Source organism: Mobula hypostoma, chromosome 6 (genome assembly GCF_963921235.1).
Source record: "Mobula hypostoma chromosome 6, sMobHyp1.1, whole genome shotgun sequence".
In the NCBI taxonomy this organism is placed as follows: domain Eukaryota; kingdom Metazoa; phylum Chordata; class Chondrichthyes; order Myliobatiformes; family Myliobatidae; genus Mobula; species Mobula hypostoma.
Window position 1 is genome coordinate 177,971,735 of NC_086102.1, and position 17,795 is coordinate 177,989,529.

The following is a 17,795-nucleotide window of genomic DNA, read 5'->3' on the forward strand; positions in this document are numbered from 1 at the left end:
TTCAGTCTTTTGGGAGATACTCTGTTTCTTTCAGGGTAGCACCTCTGGACCTGTGGAGTGGCATGAGGTTTGGCAGGTGTCTTGTCAAAGACCATGCTGTTGGTTGCCAGTGTCATGTTGCTGAGAGTGACATGATCATCACTGGGAGGTAAGTCCAGTGGCTGTAATGTGTCCATCTTGTTGGATGCAGTTAACTCCGTTGTGCTTTTTGGTTGAGCATCCAGTATTTGGTCCACATGACGTCTCCATGTCTGATCTCCAACATCCACTGTGTACATCAGTGGTCCACTTCTTGCCACTAACCTATTGGGTGTCCACTTGTCTTCTTGGTAATCATGCACTAGCACTTCCTGTCCAATCCTGAAGCTCCTTGCTGCTTCACTTGGCAACTGGCTAAATTGTTGATTCTGCACTTCCCTCCATAGATCTGGTTTCAGGAGGTCTGTGCAAGATCTGAGACTCCTGTTCATGAACAGCATTGTAGATGCTTGATTTGTCATTGCACAAACGGTATTTCGTCAATTCTTCAATCTGTCCATCTATTCCTGACCACCACACATAGCTCTGGGAGAGACTCTTCATCTTGACTGTACCCAGCTGTCCTTCATGCAGATTCTCCAACACTCTCTTGCATAGTTTAGAGGGAACCACAACATGAGATCATCACATCAGCATTCTTTGAGCTACCAACAGTTGGTTCCGTCTCACTGAGAACCTTGGGAACATAGGGATACCGTGAGCTGGCCATCCTTGCATGATGATGTCATAGACTTTTGACAATGTTAGTTCATTCCTTGTCTCTCTTTGTATTTCAGAATTTGTTACCGGCAACTGATCCACCATTGTGGTGAGGAACACTTCTGCTGGGTCACAGTATGAAGACTTTTCTTCTTCAGTTGTCAGTAGTGGAAGACATGACAAGCCATCAGCTGTGTTGCTTGGTATCCTTGAATTCTATGTCATAAGAGTGGGCTCCTAGGAATAGTGCCCAACATTGTAACTGGGTAGTAGTTATCATTGGAATTCCCTTCCTGGGATTGATAATGGACACAAGGGGCTGGTGATCTGTCACTAGCATAAACTTTTATCCATTGAAGCAGTGGTGGAACTTCTTTATTCCCCATACTAGACTAAGAGTCCCCCAGTCAATGTGTGCATAGTTGAGTTCTGCTCTTGTCAGCAATCTTAAAGCAAACACAGTCAGACATTCAGATCTATCTTTCATTGTGTGTGACAAAATGGCACCAATGTCATAAGGGGACGTATCACACACCAGTCTGATGGGCACAGAGAGTCTTAATGGGTGAGCAGTTCATCTGATGTTATTAGTCTCTTTGTTTCCTTGAATGCTTTTTCACATCTTTCTGATCATTCCCACATTGTTCCCATCTGTAACAGCGTGATCAATCGGTACAGCCCTGTAGCAATGTGTTGGAGAAACAGGTGGTAGTAGTTTACAAGGCCCAGGTATGAACTGAGTTGTGACATATTTTCTGGTTTGGGTACCTGTAGCACTGCTTCAGTCTTCTCGTGTGACTTATATAAGCCCTGATTGTCAATGACATGTCCACAATATGAGATTTAATTCTTAAGAAACTCACATTTCTCTCTTCTTGCGCAGAGACCATACTCACTCAGCCTGTTAAGCACTTTACCAAGGTTCCGGAGGTGCTCTTCATCCTTCTGGCCAGTCACAATGATGTCATCAAGGTAACATTATGTTCCTGGGATATCTTGGAGCTCTTGGTCCATTGCTCTTTGCCAAACTGCCGGAGCTGACGTGACGCAAAAGACGAGCGATTATACGGGAACAGTCCCTTGTGAGTATTGATTCTGAGGAATTTCCTGTTTGACTCCTTGATTCCCATTTGCAGATAGGCTTCTGACAAGTCAATCTTTGCAAATCTCTCCCCGCCTGCCAAAGATGCAAAAATCTCTTCTATTTGTGGCAGGGATACCACACAGTACGCAGCACAAAGTCGATGCTCACTTTGAAGTCCCGACATATGTGAATGGCTCTGGCCTTCCCTTTCTTGATCACTGGGACAATGGGCATGGCCAAATCACTACACTCAACCTTTGAGAGTATTCCAGATACCTCCAAGTTCTGTAGTTCAGCATCCACTTTAGCACATAGTGCATAAGGCATTGGACGTACTTTATGGAATCTTGGTGTTGTTGCTTCATTCAGTTCAATTCTGGCCTTCATGCCTTTGAGTTTACCAATACTCTTCACCAACTCCTTCTCATTAGCATTAAGTAGCTGTGACAGTCTCTGTTGACTGGTACTATTTGGGCTGCAGTTGCCTGCTGATGACACTGATTGTGTGCCAATCTAGCTGGATTTTTCTCAACCATTCTTGTTCAAAAAGTGTTGGCCCTCCTCCACTTTTCAACACATAAAGTTCTAATTGCTGTGTTGGCGTCCATAGATCACATTCACTTTGCCTTTGGGAGACGGTTTTTCTCCTGTGTAGGTCTTTAGCATCACTGAGGTCTTCTCTAATGATAGCTTAGAAAAGACTGTTAGAGTCAGATTCTGAAATGATAGACAAAGCTGACCCTGTGTCCAGCTCCATTTTCAGTTTTACACCAGACACATCTATTGAGATTCATATGATTTTGTGATCTGCTTCAGTAATGCTATGCAGTTCTAAGCATGACAGCTCACCGTTGTCAGGCTCTGTGGTGTCTGATTCTGTTTCACATTTAGTTACTTGATGCCTTTGCTTAGGTTCGTGTTTGAAAATTTTCACTCAGTGTTATATTTCTCTTTGGTTGTGCTTTTTGTCTGCCTTGCACATGTTCTCTACGTGGCTTTGTCCTGACACTTTCTGCAAACTTTTTCTTTGACCCAACAGTCATTTGCATTATGGGAGGATTTGCCACATCAATAACATTTTTGGCTTTTTTGCACTTCACATTCTAAACTCATTTTCTGTCATTCTGCTATATCTTTTGTTGCCGTTTCTAACAATATTGAAATGATTAAAGCCTGTTTAAGGTTAGGTCTCTTTCAGACAGTGGCCTCTTTTGAGTGCTTGCCACATACAAACTTGTCCCTTAATGCATCAGGAAGTCCTTCTCTGAAGTCACAGTATTGGGAAATTTTGTGCAGTTCTGCAATGTATTCAGAAATGCTTTCATCTTTGACTGGTTCCTCTTGTGAAATCTAAATCTCTCAGTTATTACCATTGGTTTAGGGCTGAAAGAATTTTGTAAGATTGCAGCAATTTTATCAAATGTCTTGCTTGCTGGCTTTTCAGGATTTTGCGAGGTTGTGTAAGAACCTGTACATCTTTGCACCCATTAAGCTAAGAAGTGTGGTGGTTTTCTGATCTTCATCCACATTATTTGCCTTACAATACAGTTCAACCCTCTCTACATAAGACACCCAGTCTTCATTAGCACTATCAAATTCATCAGCTTTCCTGACAAAAGCCATTGTGACATTATCCTGTAATCATCTTATAACTATCAGGGCAGTTAGTGATATTCTCTGACATTCAGGTTTGTACTTGGCACCAATTTATTGTGTCTGTGCAGTTACATATCATTTAAATAAAAGCATGCATTTGGGAGATGGGTTTAACTGGAGGGGGGAAGGGGGGAAGAAAAGAGAGAGAAAAAAGAGAGAAAAGAGAGAGAAAAAAGAGAGAAAAGAGAGAGAAGATAGAGAGGAAAGAGAGAAAAGAGAGAGAGTAGGAAAGAGAGAGCAGAGAGTGAGAACAGAGAGAATGAACAGAAAGAGAGGGAGAACAGAGAGGGAGAGAGAACAGAGAGAGAGAGAACAGAGAGAGAGAAAACAGAGAGAGAGAGAGAACACAGAGAGAGAGAACAGAGCGAGAGAAAACAGAGAGAGAACAGAGAGAGAGAACACAGAGAGAGAACAGAGAGAGAGAACACAGAGAGAGAGAACAGAGAGAGAGGGGGAACAGAGAGAGAGAGGGAACAGAGAGAGAGAGAACAGAGAGAGACAGAACAGAGAGAGAGAAAACAGAGAGAGAACAAAGAGAGAGAAATCAGTGTTCTCTCTCTCTGTGTTCTCTCTCTGTTTTCTCTCTCTCTGTTCTGTCTCTCTCTGTTCTCTCGCTCTGTTCCCTCTCTCTGTTTTCTCTCTCGAGAGAGAGAGAGAGAGAGAGAGAGAGAACAGAGAGAGAGAACAGAGAGAGAGAGAACAGAGAGAGAGAGAGAACAGAGAGAGAGAGAGGGAACACAGAAAGAGAGAGAGAACAGAGGGAGAGATTGAATGACTGCACATGTGTAAACAACAGATCAATGCATATAGGTAAGTTTTTGGTACACAGATAGTGCTGAGTCTTTGCTCTAAAAGAAATAGATCCATAAATTACAATAGTTCCACATTCAGTATTGATAATCCAAACTAACTCATTTCCACACTACTAGACCTAGGACATGACAGCTCTCTCTGCAAATGGATTCTCAACATCCTGACCAACAGACCACAATCAATAAGGATAGGTTGCAACACCTCTGCCACAATTTTCGCAATACTGATGGCCCATAATCAAATTTTCTCTGACCCTAATTTTACTTTGTACACACCTATGACTATGTGGCCGGATTTTGCACTAACTCCATCTACAAGTTGATAGGTAACCCCACCACAGTGGGTCAGATCTCAAACGAGGGTAAGGCAGAGTACATAGAAAGCTGACTGTCATTTCAAGACAACAAACTTCCCCTCAATGTCAACGAAACAAACATTTTCGGGAAATGGAGTTGAGTACATGTCCCTATCTGCATCAATGGTGATGAGGTGAGATGGCCAAGAGCTTCAAATTCCTAGGTGTAAACATCACCAACAGCCTGTCCTTGCCCAACCATGTAGACACTATGACCAAGAAAACACACCACTGCCTGGACTTCCTCAGAAGGCCAAGGAAATTCAGAAAGTCCTTTGTGACCCACATCAATATTTATAGATGCATTATACAGCGCATCTCATCAGATGTGCCATGGCTTGATATATGGTAACAAGAGGTTCACCATGAAGTTCACTCAAAAACATTGAAATAGAGCAACAATGGGCTTTTTCACCCTTTGAGCTTATCCAACACTCAACAAGATTTTTTTTGGGGTGTGCCTGCGTGCGTGCGCATGCGTGCATCCATGATGACGTCTTTTTCATGGCTTTTTACAAGGCGTGGAATGAGAGAGAGAGAGACTGTGTGGCACGCCACTCCTCACACAGACATTTTTTCGCAGTATTTTCCCCTTATTGCGATCTCGACACTCAACCCGGCACGGATGGAAAGTGTACTCGGGAGCAGACCCGCCTGGTTTCGAACCCGGGAACCTCCGCTCCCAGGTCCGACGCCGATGTCGTTGCATCACCAGCCGACCCTGCTCATCAAGATTATGGTTAATTATCTGTCTAAACATCTTTTTCCTGCAATATCACCACAATCTGTGATTCCCAGAATTCTTTTGATCTCTGTTTGTAATAAATTAAATGACTGAGTCTCCACAGTCCTCTAGGATAAAGAATTCTGGAGATTCTTGGAGTACTGTGCGCAGTTCTGGTCACCTCGCTATAGGAAGGATGTGGAAACCATAGCAAAAGTGCAGAGGAGATTTACAAGAATGTTGCCTGGATTGGGGAGCATGCCTTATGCAAATAGGTTGAGTGAACTTGGCCTTTTCTCCTTGGAGCGACGGAGGATGAGAGGTGACCTGATAGAGGTGTATAAGATGATGAGAGGCATTGATCGTGTGGATAGTCAGAGGCTTTTTCCCAGGGCTGAAATGGTTGCCACAAGAGGACACAGGTTTAAGGTGCTGGGGAGGAGGTACAGAGATGTCAGGGGTAAGTTTTTTACGCAGAGTGTGGTGAGTGCGTGGAATGGGCTGCCGGCGATGGTGGTGGAGGTGGATACGATAGGGTCTTTTAAGAGACTTTTAGATAGGTACATGGAGCTTAGTAAAATAAAGGGCTATAGGTAAGCCTAGTAATTTCTAAGGTAGAGACATGTTCGGCACAACTCTGGGGGCTGAAGGGCCTGTATTGTGCTGTAAGTCTTCTATGTTTCTATGTTTCTATTCTCAACTCCCAGCTTGAAGAAATTTCTCATCATCTCGTACTTAAGCAGCCTACCTCTTATTTTGAGATTGTTACCTTTGGTTTTAGACTCCTCAGTCAGGAAAGTGATACTTCTTGCATGCAGTATATCCTTGTCGAGCCCTAAAAGAATTTTGCAAGTTTCAGTAAGATTGATCCTCATTTCTTTGAACTCTAGAGAATATTCCACAGAACCTACACATTCTCCCCTCACAAGGCAAGCACACCCCCCTTGGAAACATTCCACTTCATTGATTTCGCTCTGTGGCAAGTATCTTTTTTTAAAAGGTAAGACAAAAATTGTATACATATTCAGTTACAATCTGGCCAAGGTTTCCTTTAATTGCAGTAAAACATACTTATTCCTCTATTGAAATCCTTTCATGGTAAAACGCAACCTAGCACTCATTTTTCTAATCATTGACTTTGTAATTAAAACTATAATAAAACCTCTGGCAAGAAGCTAGACATAACATTGGGAAATACCTAAAGGTCTTGTTTAACTTATACAAAATACTGCAGGAACTCAGCACGTCAGGCTACATCCATGGTTTTCTAAAATTTGGAGGATCTCTTCTGCCTGTCGAAATTCAGGCTAGGACAGAAGGAGGGGGTACAAAACTTAGCTCAAAATTAGCTCAAAAGGAAAACTGTGTTTATAGTGCTAGTGGCTAGCAGTATTTTACCTTTAGTTAAGACCCCTCGGCCAGATAGGTATCACATTCGGGATAAGATGACCAGGAGCCATTGACGGGTAGACCAATGAGACAGACACTGCATTGAGGGAAGAGTTACCTGAACTATTACAAGGTCTACTAGAATGTCAGCAAATTGACCCTAAAGGCAGTTTCAGCATAGATAAAGAGGAAAGGGTGATATTATATCTGCTGTTACTGTATTTACACAACCCCAGGTAAAGGTATATCATACCAACAGAAGAAATTCTGACCTATTATCACCTATGAAAATCTTCAATCAGAACTCTTGTGCTTTGGGAGTAATTCAGTTATTGGTCCATTGTGAAGCAAGGGAGGCAAGGAGGAAATATGACTCCATCATTGGAGGACAGAGATCTAGGGAGTCTAATCAATTGCCACTAGCATAGAGCTTGGCATATTTGAAACTTTGAAGACTTTATACTGGATGAAGTCTTCAGAGTGTCACATCTGGCCTGCTGCACTGATTCAGGTTTGATCCTGATCTTGGATGCTCTCTGTCTGGGGTTTGTGTGCTCTCACTGATAACCACACCTGCATGAGGTGCATTGAGCTGCACCTCCTTAGACAATGTGTTAAGGAACTAGAGTCACATCTCAATGACCCTCAGCTCAAATGGGAAAATGAGAAGGTGCTAGATAGGGGTGACTGGCTCCCTGTAGCTCCTAAGTTACAGGAGGCAGGTACCTGGGTAACTGTCAGGAAAGAGAAAGGGAAGAGACAGCCAGTGCTGAGTTCCCCTGTGGCCGTTGCCCTCAATAATAAGTATATTATTGGTTTGGCTACTCTTGGCGGGGACAACCTACAATGGAGAAGCCGTGATGACCGAGTCTCTGGTACTGAGTCCAGCTATGGGGCTTAAAAGGGAAGTAGGGAGAAGAGGAGTGGAGTAGTGCGACGGGATTCCATAATTAGAGGAGCAGAAAGGAGATTCTGTGGACCTGGTGGTATGCAGCCTCCCAGGTGCCAGTCAGGGAGGTCTCGCATTGAGTCCATTGTATTCTAAAGGGGGAGGGTGAACAGCCAGATCTCGTGGTACATATAGGTACCAATAATATAGATAGGAACAGGAAGTAAGTCCTGAAGAGAGAATTTAGTGAGTTAGGCCAAACGCTGAAAAGCAGGACCTCTAGTGTAGTGATCTCTGGATTGCTGCCTACGCCATTTGCCAGTGAGAGCAAGAATTAGATGATTAGGCAGATGAATGCATCGGTGAAGAATCAGTGTGGGGCAGGGTATCAGATTTCTAGATCCTTGGGATCTCTTATGGGGAAGATATGACCTATACAAAAGAGAGCAAGTATAAAATATGAAGGCAAGCTAGCCAATAATGTAAAGGCAGATACAAAAAGCTTTCTCAGATATATTGAGTAAAATAGAGACAAGAGTAGACAATGGCCCACTGTAGAATGATCACCCAGATCACTGAAAGAAGAGCTAGTAAGAGATTCGAAAGGGGGAGGGGGAGGGGGAGATCCAAAATGATAGGAGAAGACAGGAGGGGGAGGGATGGAGCCAAGAGCTGGACAGTAGATTGGCAAAAGGGATATGAGAGGATCATGGGACAGGAAGCCCAGGGAGAAAGAAAAGGGGGAGTTAGTCCTGACGAAGGGTCTCGGCCTGAAACGCTGAGTGTACCTCTTCCTAGAGATGCTGCCTGGCCTGCTGCGTTCACCAGGAACTTTGATGTGTGTTGCTTGAATTTCCAGCATCTGCAGAATTCCTCTTGTTTGCACTGTAGAATGATGCTGGAGAGGTAGTAATGGGGGCCAAAGAAATGGCAGATGAACTTATTAAGTATTTTCTGTCAGTCTTCACTGGAAGACATGAGTAGAATGCCAGAAATGCGAGAGCATCAGGGGTCAGAAGTTAGTGTCATTGCTATTACCAAGGAGGATGTCAGAATCAGGATCACTTTTAACATCACTGGTATATGGCGTGGGATTAACGGCGGCAGTACTGTACAATGAAATAATTGATAAATAAATATATAGAGAAAAGAAATACTGAATTATAGTAAGTATACATATATCTATTAAGTAGTTAAGTTAAAAATAAGTAGTGCTAAAAAAACAAAAATCAAAAAATGTAGTGAGTTGTTGATGGGTCTAATGTCCATTTAGAAACCAGATGGCAGAGGGGAAGGAACTGTTCCTGGATCACTGAATGTGTACCTTCAGTTTTCTGTACCTTCTTCTTGATGGTGACAATGAAAAGAGGGCATGCCCTGGGTGGTGGGGGCCCTTAATGATGGACGCTGCCTTCCTAAGGACCGCTCCCTGAAGGTGTCTTGGATATTACGGAGGCTAGTACCCATGATGGAGCTGACTTATCTTACAAGTTCCTGCAACTTACTTCAATCTTGTGCAATACTGCCCCTCTTCCCCCATACCAGACAGTGATGCAGCCAGTCAGAATGCTTTCCACGGTACATTTGTAGTTTTCAAGTGTTTTAGTTGACAAACTAAATCTCCTCAAACTCCTAATGAAATATAGCCGCTGTCTTGCCTTCATTATAGCTGCACCAATATGTTGTACGTAGGTAAGATCGTGACACCCAGATCACACAAAGATTGCTCACTCTCTCCAGTTCAGATCCCTCTATGAGGATAGGTTTGTGTTCATTCATAATAACTCTTCTGAAGACCACAATCATCTCTTTCATCTTGCTGACACTGAGTGCAAGGTTGTTGCTGTGACACCACTCAACAAATTGCTTGGAAAGCAAAAAATTCTGAGGGCAGGTAAGTCACTTGGACCAGACGGACTGCACCCCGGGTTCTGAAAGTGGTAGCTGAAGAGATTGTGGCGGCATTAGTGATAATCTTCCACAAATCACAGTATTTTGGATTGATTCCTGAGGACTGGAAAACTGCAAAATTTATGTCATTCTTTCAGAAGGAAGGGAGAGAACTGAAAGGAAATTATAGGCCAGTTATAATCCTACCAAATATTGAAAGACCCAGATAGAGTGAATGTAGACAGGAATTTTCCTATAGTAGTTAAGACTAGGCCCAGACAGCACAGCCTCAGGATTGAGGAATGTCTATTTGGAACAAAGATGAAGAAAAATTTCTTAAGCCAGAGGATAGTGAATCTGTGGAATTCATTGTGAGGCCAAGTCACTGGGTATATTTAATGCATGGTAGATGGGTCCTGGATTAATAAGGGCATCAAAGTTTATGGGGAGAAGGCAGGAGAATGGGATTGAGAAGGATAATAAATTAATCAGTCACGATGGAACAGGGGAGAAGACTCAAAAGGCCGATTGCCCTAATTCTGCTCCCATGTCTTACAGGATCTCTTCTGGCTCTAATCAATGCAATCATGAAGAAGGTATGCCACTTTGTTAGGAGTTTGAGGAGCTATTGTATGTCACTGAAGATTCTTATAAATTGTCACACAGCCTGGCAGGAGGCTGCAGACTCATTTAGTTCCATCATGGGCACAACCCCCCCCCCCAACCTCCCCCATCATGGACATCTTCATGAGACGGTGGCTCAAGAAGGTGGCACTCATCTTTCAGGATCCTCACCATTCAGAACATGCCATCTTCTCATTTCTATCATAATGGAGGGAATACAGCAGCCTGAACACCTACACTCAGTGATTATGGGAACAGTTTCTTCCCCTCTGCCACCAGATTTCTGAAAGGTTTCTGACCAATCTTTTTTAATCCATTTTTCGCATTTCTTCTGTATTTTGTAGATTTTTCTCTCCACTGTACTGCTGCCACAAAACTACAAATTTCACGTCGTCTGTCATTGACAATAAAACTGACTCTGATTCAGAATTTGACCTTGCGTTCCTCCCATATGTCTTTTTGCATGCTTGCCTGTCTACCTCCTGGACTGATTAAGTTCCCTTCTGTCTTTAACTGCAGCTTGCCACGATGGGACTCTGTATCCAGTTTCTGTCAAAATAATTTGAAAAACATTAGGAAATCTTTCTGCAAGAATGTTGGATCCTTGTGGTATCCAACTTGTATGGGTCCACCTTTGCCAGAAATGAAATTACTAAACCTGAAATCTGAAGTTCTTAAGTCCTTCCTGCTCAATCAACTCTTAAACCATATATTTATTTTCAATATCTTCCTGTTCCTAAGTGCCTAGGACTGGTACCAGAAAAATCCAAAGTCATACAGCATCAAGAGAACTGCGTATATATAGTTAGGTTGCCTGAAGACTTTGCACAGTGCTGTTGTAATTTATGTATTGCACAGCACTGCTGCTGCATAAACAAACACATTCCGTGACGTATGTGAGTATTATAAACCCGATACTGATTTGGGTCTCTTTTGTGGACTGAGAGTGGAAAGGGGGCAGGGAGAGGGGTATTATGGTTGAGAAAACGGAAAGGAAGAGAGAAGAGAGAGGGAAGCATCAGAGAGACATTCTGTAATGATCAATGGAACAATTGTTTGGAATCAAATGACCTTGGCTGGTGTCTGCACCCACACTCCCCCCACCCTGGGACTTCTATCATCTGTTCCACACTCCTCCAGCAGCGCTCCACCATCGCCATTCCCAATACCTTTTGCTTCCACTAGATTTACAAACTTGCCCTCTGCTCCACATTGACAGACACAGTACTGTGCAAAAGCATTGAGCACCCTGGCCTAAGACTACTGCACCACACTGTAGTTGCGAGAGAAATGATAGTCCAAGTCATTGAGAGAACGAATTCAATCCACCTAGCAAATCTGGCATTACACAAAGCGGAAGTTCAAACAATAGCTAATTCAAGCAGTAAAAAAGGTATCATAAGGAAGGGGAGATAAGATTAGAAGTATCATATAAAGTAATTAACTCCAGTGATAACCATGCAAGAGAATATTGAAGTATTAAGTGATTGTATTCCACAGTACAAACTGTGGAAGAAATGATGTAAATATAATAACATGTTCATTTGAGAAGTCACTCAGAAACAACACTCTTTGTATAAAAAGGGGATATCAGTATAGTGTATGAAAATGCACCCTCAGGTTCTGAAAGAGGTAGCATTAGAGATTGTGAAGGCATTAGCAATGATCTTTCAAAAATCTTTGGACTCTGGCATGGTGCCAGAGGACTGGAAAATTGCAAATCTCACTCCACTCTTTAAGAAAGGAAGAAGGCAGCAGAAAAGAAATTGTAGACCAGGTAGCCTGCCCTCAGTGGTTGGGAAGACGTTAGAGTCAATTGTGGGGGTCTATGGGGTGTCAGGGAGGGGTAGCACCTCTGGTGGGGGAACATGTCGCGTCCTTTTCAGGGCGGTTAGTCCACCTTTGGTCCCCACCTGGCACTCAGCTCTCACCTGTGGCTCCCCGTAGCTGTTTGCATGCGACAGCGGCCACACCCCGGGCAACAGCTTCGACAAGCCGGCTAAACCAGGTGAGGGTAGCCGACGGGTCTCAAACCCTCGGTGAGATAGGGAGTTGTCTATCCCAGCATGTGAAGACAGACTCCGGTGGACTGAGCAGACGAGACCAATGGAAGGTCCAACGGTCAAGAAGGCGGTCTCTGCAAGCGTCGTGGAACGTGTAGAGCAGGACAAGACACAGAAGACGTCCTGTTCATCCACTGCGCCTAATCCCATCTCCAGCCGTCTCGACTCTGTCTTGCCACTGGATCCAGATGGGAATTGGGAAGAGAGAGTGAGGCTGACGCTGCGCAACTCTCCCTCACTTAAATCCAAATCACGCGCTAGTCTCGACACCATCATAATGGTGTCGAGGTCCTCATCGACGGCGATGGACGAACACAAAAAAAGAGTTAATTATTAAGGATGAGGTGATGGAGTACTTTGTAATACAGGGCAAGAAAGGACAAATTCAGCATGGTTTCCTTCAGGGAAAGTCCTGACTGACAAACCTATTGAAATTCTTTGAGGAGATTACAAGAAAAGGTGCTACACATGAGGCTGCTTACCAAGTTAAGAGCCCATGGTATTACAGGAAAGTTATTAACATGCTTAGAGCATTGGCTGATTGGTAGGAGGCAGCAATTGTGAATAAAAGGATCCTTTCTGGGTGGGTGTCAGTGACTAGCGGTGTTCTGCAAGGTTGATGTCGGGACCACTTCTTTTTATGCTGTATATAAATGATTTAGATGATGAAATAGATGGTTTCGTTGCCACGTTTGCAGATGATATGAAGATTGGTGGAGGGGCAGGTAGTGCTGAGGAAACAGGTAGGATGCGGAAGGAATTAGACAGATTAGGAGAATGGGCAACAAAGTGGCAAATGGAATATAATGTTGGAAAATGCACGGTCATGCAATTTGGTAGTAGAAATAAATGTGCAAATCTGAGATGCAAAGGGACTTGGAAGTTCTTGTGCAGAACACCCTAAAGCAGGGGTAGGCAACCTTAAGTACAAATGATTTTCTAGCATGCATTATTCAGTAATTTGAGGCAAAACTTAATTAGATGTATTTAAATGGATAATTCCCATATTTCAAGTTTTTGTGGCATTTATCTGGCCCACCGTCTGCTCATTAATACGCGATCTGGCCCACAGAGGCAAAAAGGTTGCCGACCCCTGCCCTAAAGGTTAACTTGGAGGTTGATTCAGTGGTGAGGAAGGCAATTGCAATGCTAGCATTCATGTGAAAATTTCTTGAATACAAGAGCAGGGATGTGATGCTGAGGCTTTATAAGGCACTGATGAAGCCTCACCTTGAGTATTGTGAACAGTTTTGGGCCCCTCATCTTAGAAAAGATGTGCTGGCATTGGAGAGGGTTCAGAGGAGGTTCACAAGGATGATTCCAGGAATAAAAGGGTTATCACACGAGGAACGTTTGATGGCTCTGGGTCAGTACTTGCTGGAATTCAGAAGGATGAGGGTGTAAGCTCATTGAAACCTTTTGAATGTTGAAAGGCCTAGACAGAGTAGATATGGAAAGGATGTTTCCCATGGCATGGAAGTCCAGGACAGGAAGATAGGGTTGCAAAGACAGCTTTTGGCACATTGGCCTTCATAAATCAAAGTGTTAAGTACAGGAGACAGGATGTTATATTGAAGTTGCATAAGAGTTGGTGAGGCCTAATTTCGAACATTGTGTATTGTTTTCGTTATCTACCTACAGGAAAGATGTAAACAAGATCTGAACATGTACAGAGAAAATTTACAAGGATGTTGCTAAGTCTGGAGGACCTGAGGAAAGATTGAATAGATAAGGACTTTACTCCTTGGAATGTAGAAGATTACAGAGAAATTTGACGGAGGTAGACAAAATTATGCAGGGTATAGATAGGGTAAATTACAAACACAAACACACACAAAATGCTGGAGAAGATCAGCAGGTCAGACAGCATCAATGGAAAAGAGTAAACAGTTGATGTTTCAGGTAGAGAACCTTCTTCAGGACTGAAAAGAAAGGGAAAATGCCTGAATACAAAGATAGGTGAGGGGAAAGAGGCTAGCTGGAAGGTGATAAGTGAATCCAAATGGGTGGGAAAGGTCAAGGGCTGAAGAAGAAAGAATCTGATTGGAGGAGAGAGTGAACTGAAGGAGAAAGGGAAGAAGGAGAGGACCCAGGAGGAAGTGATATACAGGTGAGAAGAGGTGAAATGTCAGAATGAGGAAAAAAGGAAGGGAGAGGAGAATTTGGTCACCAGGAGAAGTCGATATTCATGCCATTAAATGGAGAGATAGGGTATGTGCAAACAAGCTTTTTTCCACCGAGATTGGGTGGGACTACAACCAGAGGTCATGGCTTAAGGTGAAAGGTGAGAAGTTTAAGGGGAACATGAGGGGAAACTTCTTCACTCAGAGGGTCATGAGAGTGCAGAACGAGCTGCCAGAGCACGTGGTGCATGCAAGCTTGGTTTCAATGTTTAAGTTTGGATAGGTACATGGACGGTTCGAGTACGGAGGGCTACGATCCCAGTGCTGGTTGATGGGAGTAGACAATTTAAATGGTCCCGCAAGAGCTAGATGGGCTGAAGGGCCTGTTTCTGTACTTTTCTTCGATTCTATGATTGAGCAAATACACAGAGCTGAGGACAAATTAGATACAAGCTTTCTAGAAACTACAGCTGTCGTTTGTTGCTTTTTCATGCACCAGGTATTGTATAGGCTAGAAATAGGCATGGAGCATACATGGACACATGGACACACACACTCTACTTCGATAATACTGTGGTGAGAATTTGGTCCATTATGACAGACGAGGAAACTCGTTAGCTCAACAACCATTTTATTGCAATGAACACAAAACAGACCAGGCACCATGACCCGGAGAGTGAACCCAACCAATCTCACACAGACGGGGGAGATACACAGCACACACCCCGGTTACAGTCCGCGTGACCCATAAATACACAAGCGAATAACTGTATAACCCAAGCTAAGATGTAACAATAAATGAACTGGATCTTCCCACCACAAACCCACAAAAGAATTTTAACACAAAAACGATAAACAGTGCTGGTCATTAGAAATGCAGGGGTGGGCTGTTGACCACGCGCCCCTCCCCCACAGCATCACAATATAGTCTCTTCTCATCTTTGAAACCCCATTCACCGTGTGTTGTTTAAAAATGAGTAATTGGTATTCAAGGAAACTTAAGCGACTTCTAAGTACAAGAGAGGATTAAAACTTTAAAGAGGATTAATACTTTGTTGTGAGGAAATTGAATGCTGATGATAGTATTCTCAAAGGAAGCTTCACGGTAATAACATTTGCAACGAATTAGGATTGCAAAAATCAACAGATTTTTAAACAACATGTAGTCAGTGTAATTGGATTACAGTATATTTATGAAATCAATAAATGGAATTTTGCTGTTGATAATTAAACACTAACCTAAGATTGCTCAAGATTTTGGGGAATTTGCTTACTCAAGTTTATTACCAGGATTTATGTAACAATGGCAAAGCTACCCTTTGCTTCTTGGTTTGTTAAGAATGGAAGAAGGTTAATAAAAGAGTTTTTAAAAATAACTAGTGCCTGCTGGCGTCAATACTGGCAGGAGGAGAGAAAGCAGCACATGCACAGCCCTCCGGTGAAAAATGATATTGTATCTGTTAAATAGGGGCCGTGGACAATTCTGATTTGGATCCTGTGTTTCTGATGGAGAAGTAACTCCTGATTTGATGCCTGGCAAAGTGGACTCACATCCACGCTCTAATTACTCTCAGCGTGCTCTGACTGAAAAGCCAGGTCATCTGCATACACTTCATCAGATTTCTAAAGAGAGACTCTACTCCAAGCCCGTTACTGGGAAAGCGGAGAAATTGTGGGCACAAAATACTCTGCAGATGCTGGGGTCAAAGCAACGCTTCAACTCTGCTTCACATTCCCATTCAGATATGTCCATACATGGCCTCCTCTACTGCCATGATGAGGCTAAACTCAGGTTGGAGGAACAACACCTCATATACCGTCTGGGTAGTCTCCAGCCCCTTGGTATGAACATAGAATTCTCCAACTTCCAGTAATTCCCTCCCCCTCCCTTCCTCTATCCCTGTGTTACTCTACCCCCTCCCCCAGCTGCCCATCACCTCCCTCATGGTTCCTCCTCCTTCTACTACCCATTGTGTTTTCCCCTATTCCTTCTTCACCTTTACACAAAATAATCTGCAGATGCTTGGATCAAAGCAACACTCACAACATGCTGGAGGAACTCAGCAGGTCGGGCAGCATCAGTGGAAACGATGAGTCGACGTTTCGGGCCAGAACCCTTCAGGTTCCCCTTCGGGTTCCGGCCTGAAACATCAACTCATCGTTTCCACTGATGCTGCCCAAACTGCTGAGTTCCTCCAGCATGTTGTGAGTGTTGCCTTCTTCACCTTTCCTGCCTATCACCTCCCTGCTTCCCCTCTCCCACTCCTTTATCTTTCCCCTTACTGGTTTTTCACCTGGAACCTACCAGCCTTCTCCTTCCCACCCTCCCCCCACTTTCTTTACAGGGCATCTGCCCCTCCCCTCTTCAGTCCCGACGAAGGGTTCCGGCCCGAAACGTTGACTGATCGTTTCCACGGACGCTGCCCGACCTGCTGAGTTCCTGCAGCGTGTTGTGAGAGAAGTTGTGGGAATTGCTGGTGCAAAGATACTTGAAATGAAGCACTGTGAACATTGAGTTTCTTTGTTGGAGGCAGTCGGAATTCCAGAAAAGAAAATCAGAACTAGAATCTGGTTTATTATCACTGACGTACGCAATGAAATTTATTGTTTTACTGCAGTGAAACAGTGCACTACATAGAGTTTACTACAGGTTACAAAAAGGCAAATGAGTATTCACAGCCCTCTACCAGCTTTCACTCGCTGCCTGCCGCAGGAAGGTGTCTCCGTGTGATTCATTCTCATTCTCATTTATTCTCATTCATTCTCTCTCTCCCCCCCCCTCGCACCCCAACCCTTCTCACTCACTGTTCATGAGGGAGGCCCCTGCATTCAAATGGCCTCTCTCCCTCGATGCTGTCGGAAATATCAAAGAGTCCGTATTCAGTTCAGCTCAAAGTTCTGGGTCTACAGTTTGCAGATTGGACTTTAGTTCCTGGTCACTCCTTTATGTTGCTATTGTGGGAAACTTTGAATCAGGGCGGCCTGCAGATAATGAACACTGAGCTGAACTGAATACGGACTCTTTGATTTTGTGTGTTTTTGCTCATTCTTTCTTGTTGCCGTACACGTGATTTGATTTTGCACATGTTGGGGGTGTGGTTGATGTTTTTCTTTGAATGGGCTCCATGGTTTTCGTTATTTCCTGGCTGTCTGTGGGAAAATGAATCTCAGGGTTGTACACTGCATACATACTTCGATAATGAATGTATTTTTTATTTATTTCAAAGGATTCAAAGTGCAAAAGACAAATAATAAGGTAGTTTGCATGGGTTCATGGACAGTTCAGAAATCTAATGGTGGATGGAAAGGAGCTGTGGGTCTTCTGGCTCCTGTACCTCCTCCCCGATGGTAGTAATGCAAAGAGGGTTTGCCCTCTCAGCCCCAATCTCCTGCCTTCTCCCCAAAGCTTTCATGCTCTGACTAATCAAGAACCTATCAACCTCCACC

The 17,795-nt window shown here is 43.6% G+C and overlaps 1 protein-coding gene across 2 annotated transcripts in view; it reads right to left on the reverse strand.

Annotated features, from left to right (window-relative positions):
• Positions 1–17,795, reverse strand: part of LOC134348636 (dipeptidyl peptidase 4-like) — a 189,494-nt gene that overhangs the window by 140,789 nt on the left and 30,910 nt on the right. The window contains exon 4 of one of the 2 annotated variants that reach the window (XM_063052331.1): positions 6,140–6,205. The exons of the other annotated variant lie outside the window; for it this stretch is intronic. Within the exon in view, the coding sequence (XP_062908401.1) occupies positions 6,140–6,205 (66 nt within the window). The remainder of the gene's footprint in view (positions 1–6,139; positions 6,206–17,795) is intronic. 2 annotated transcript variants of the gene reach the window in all.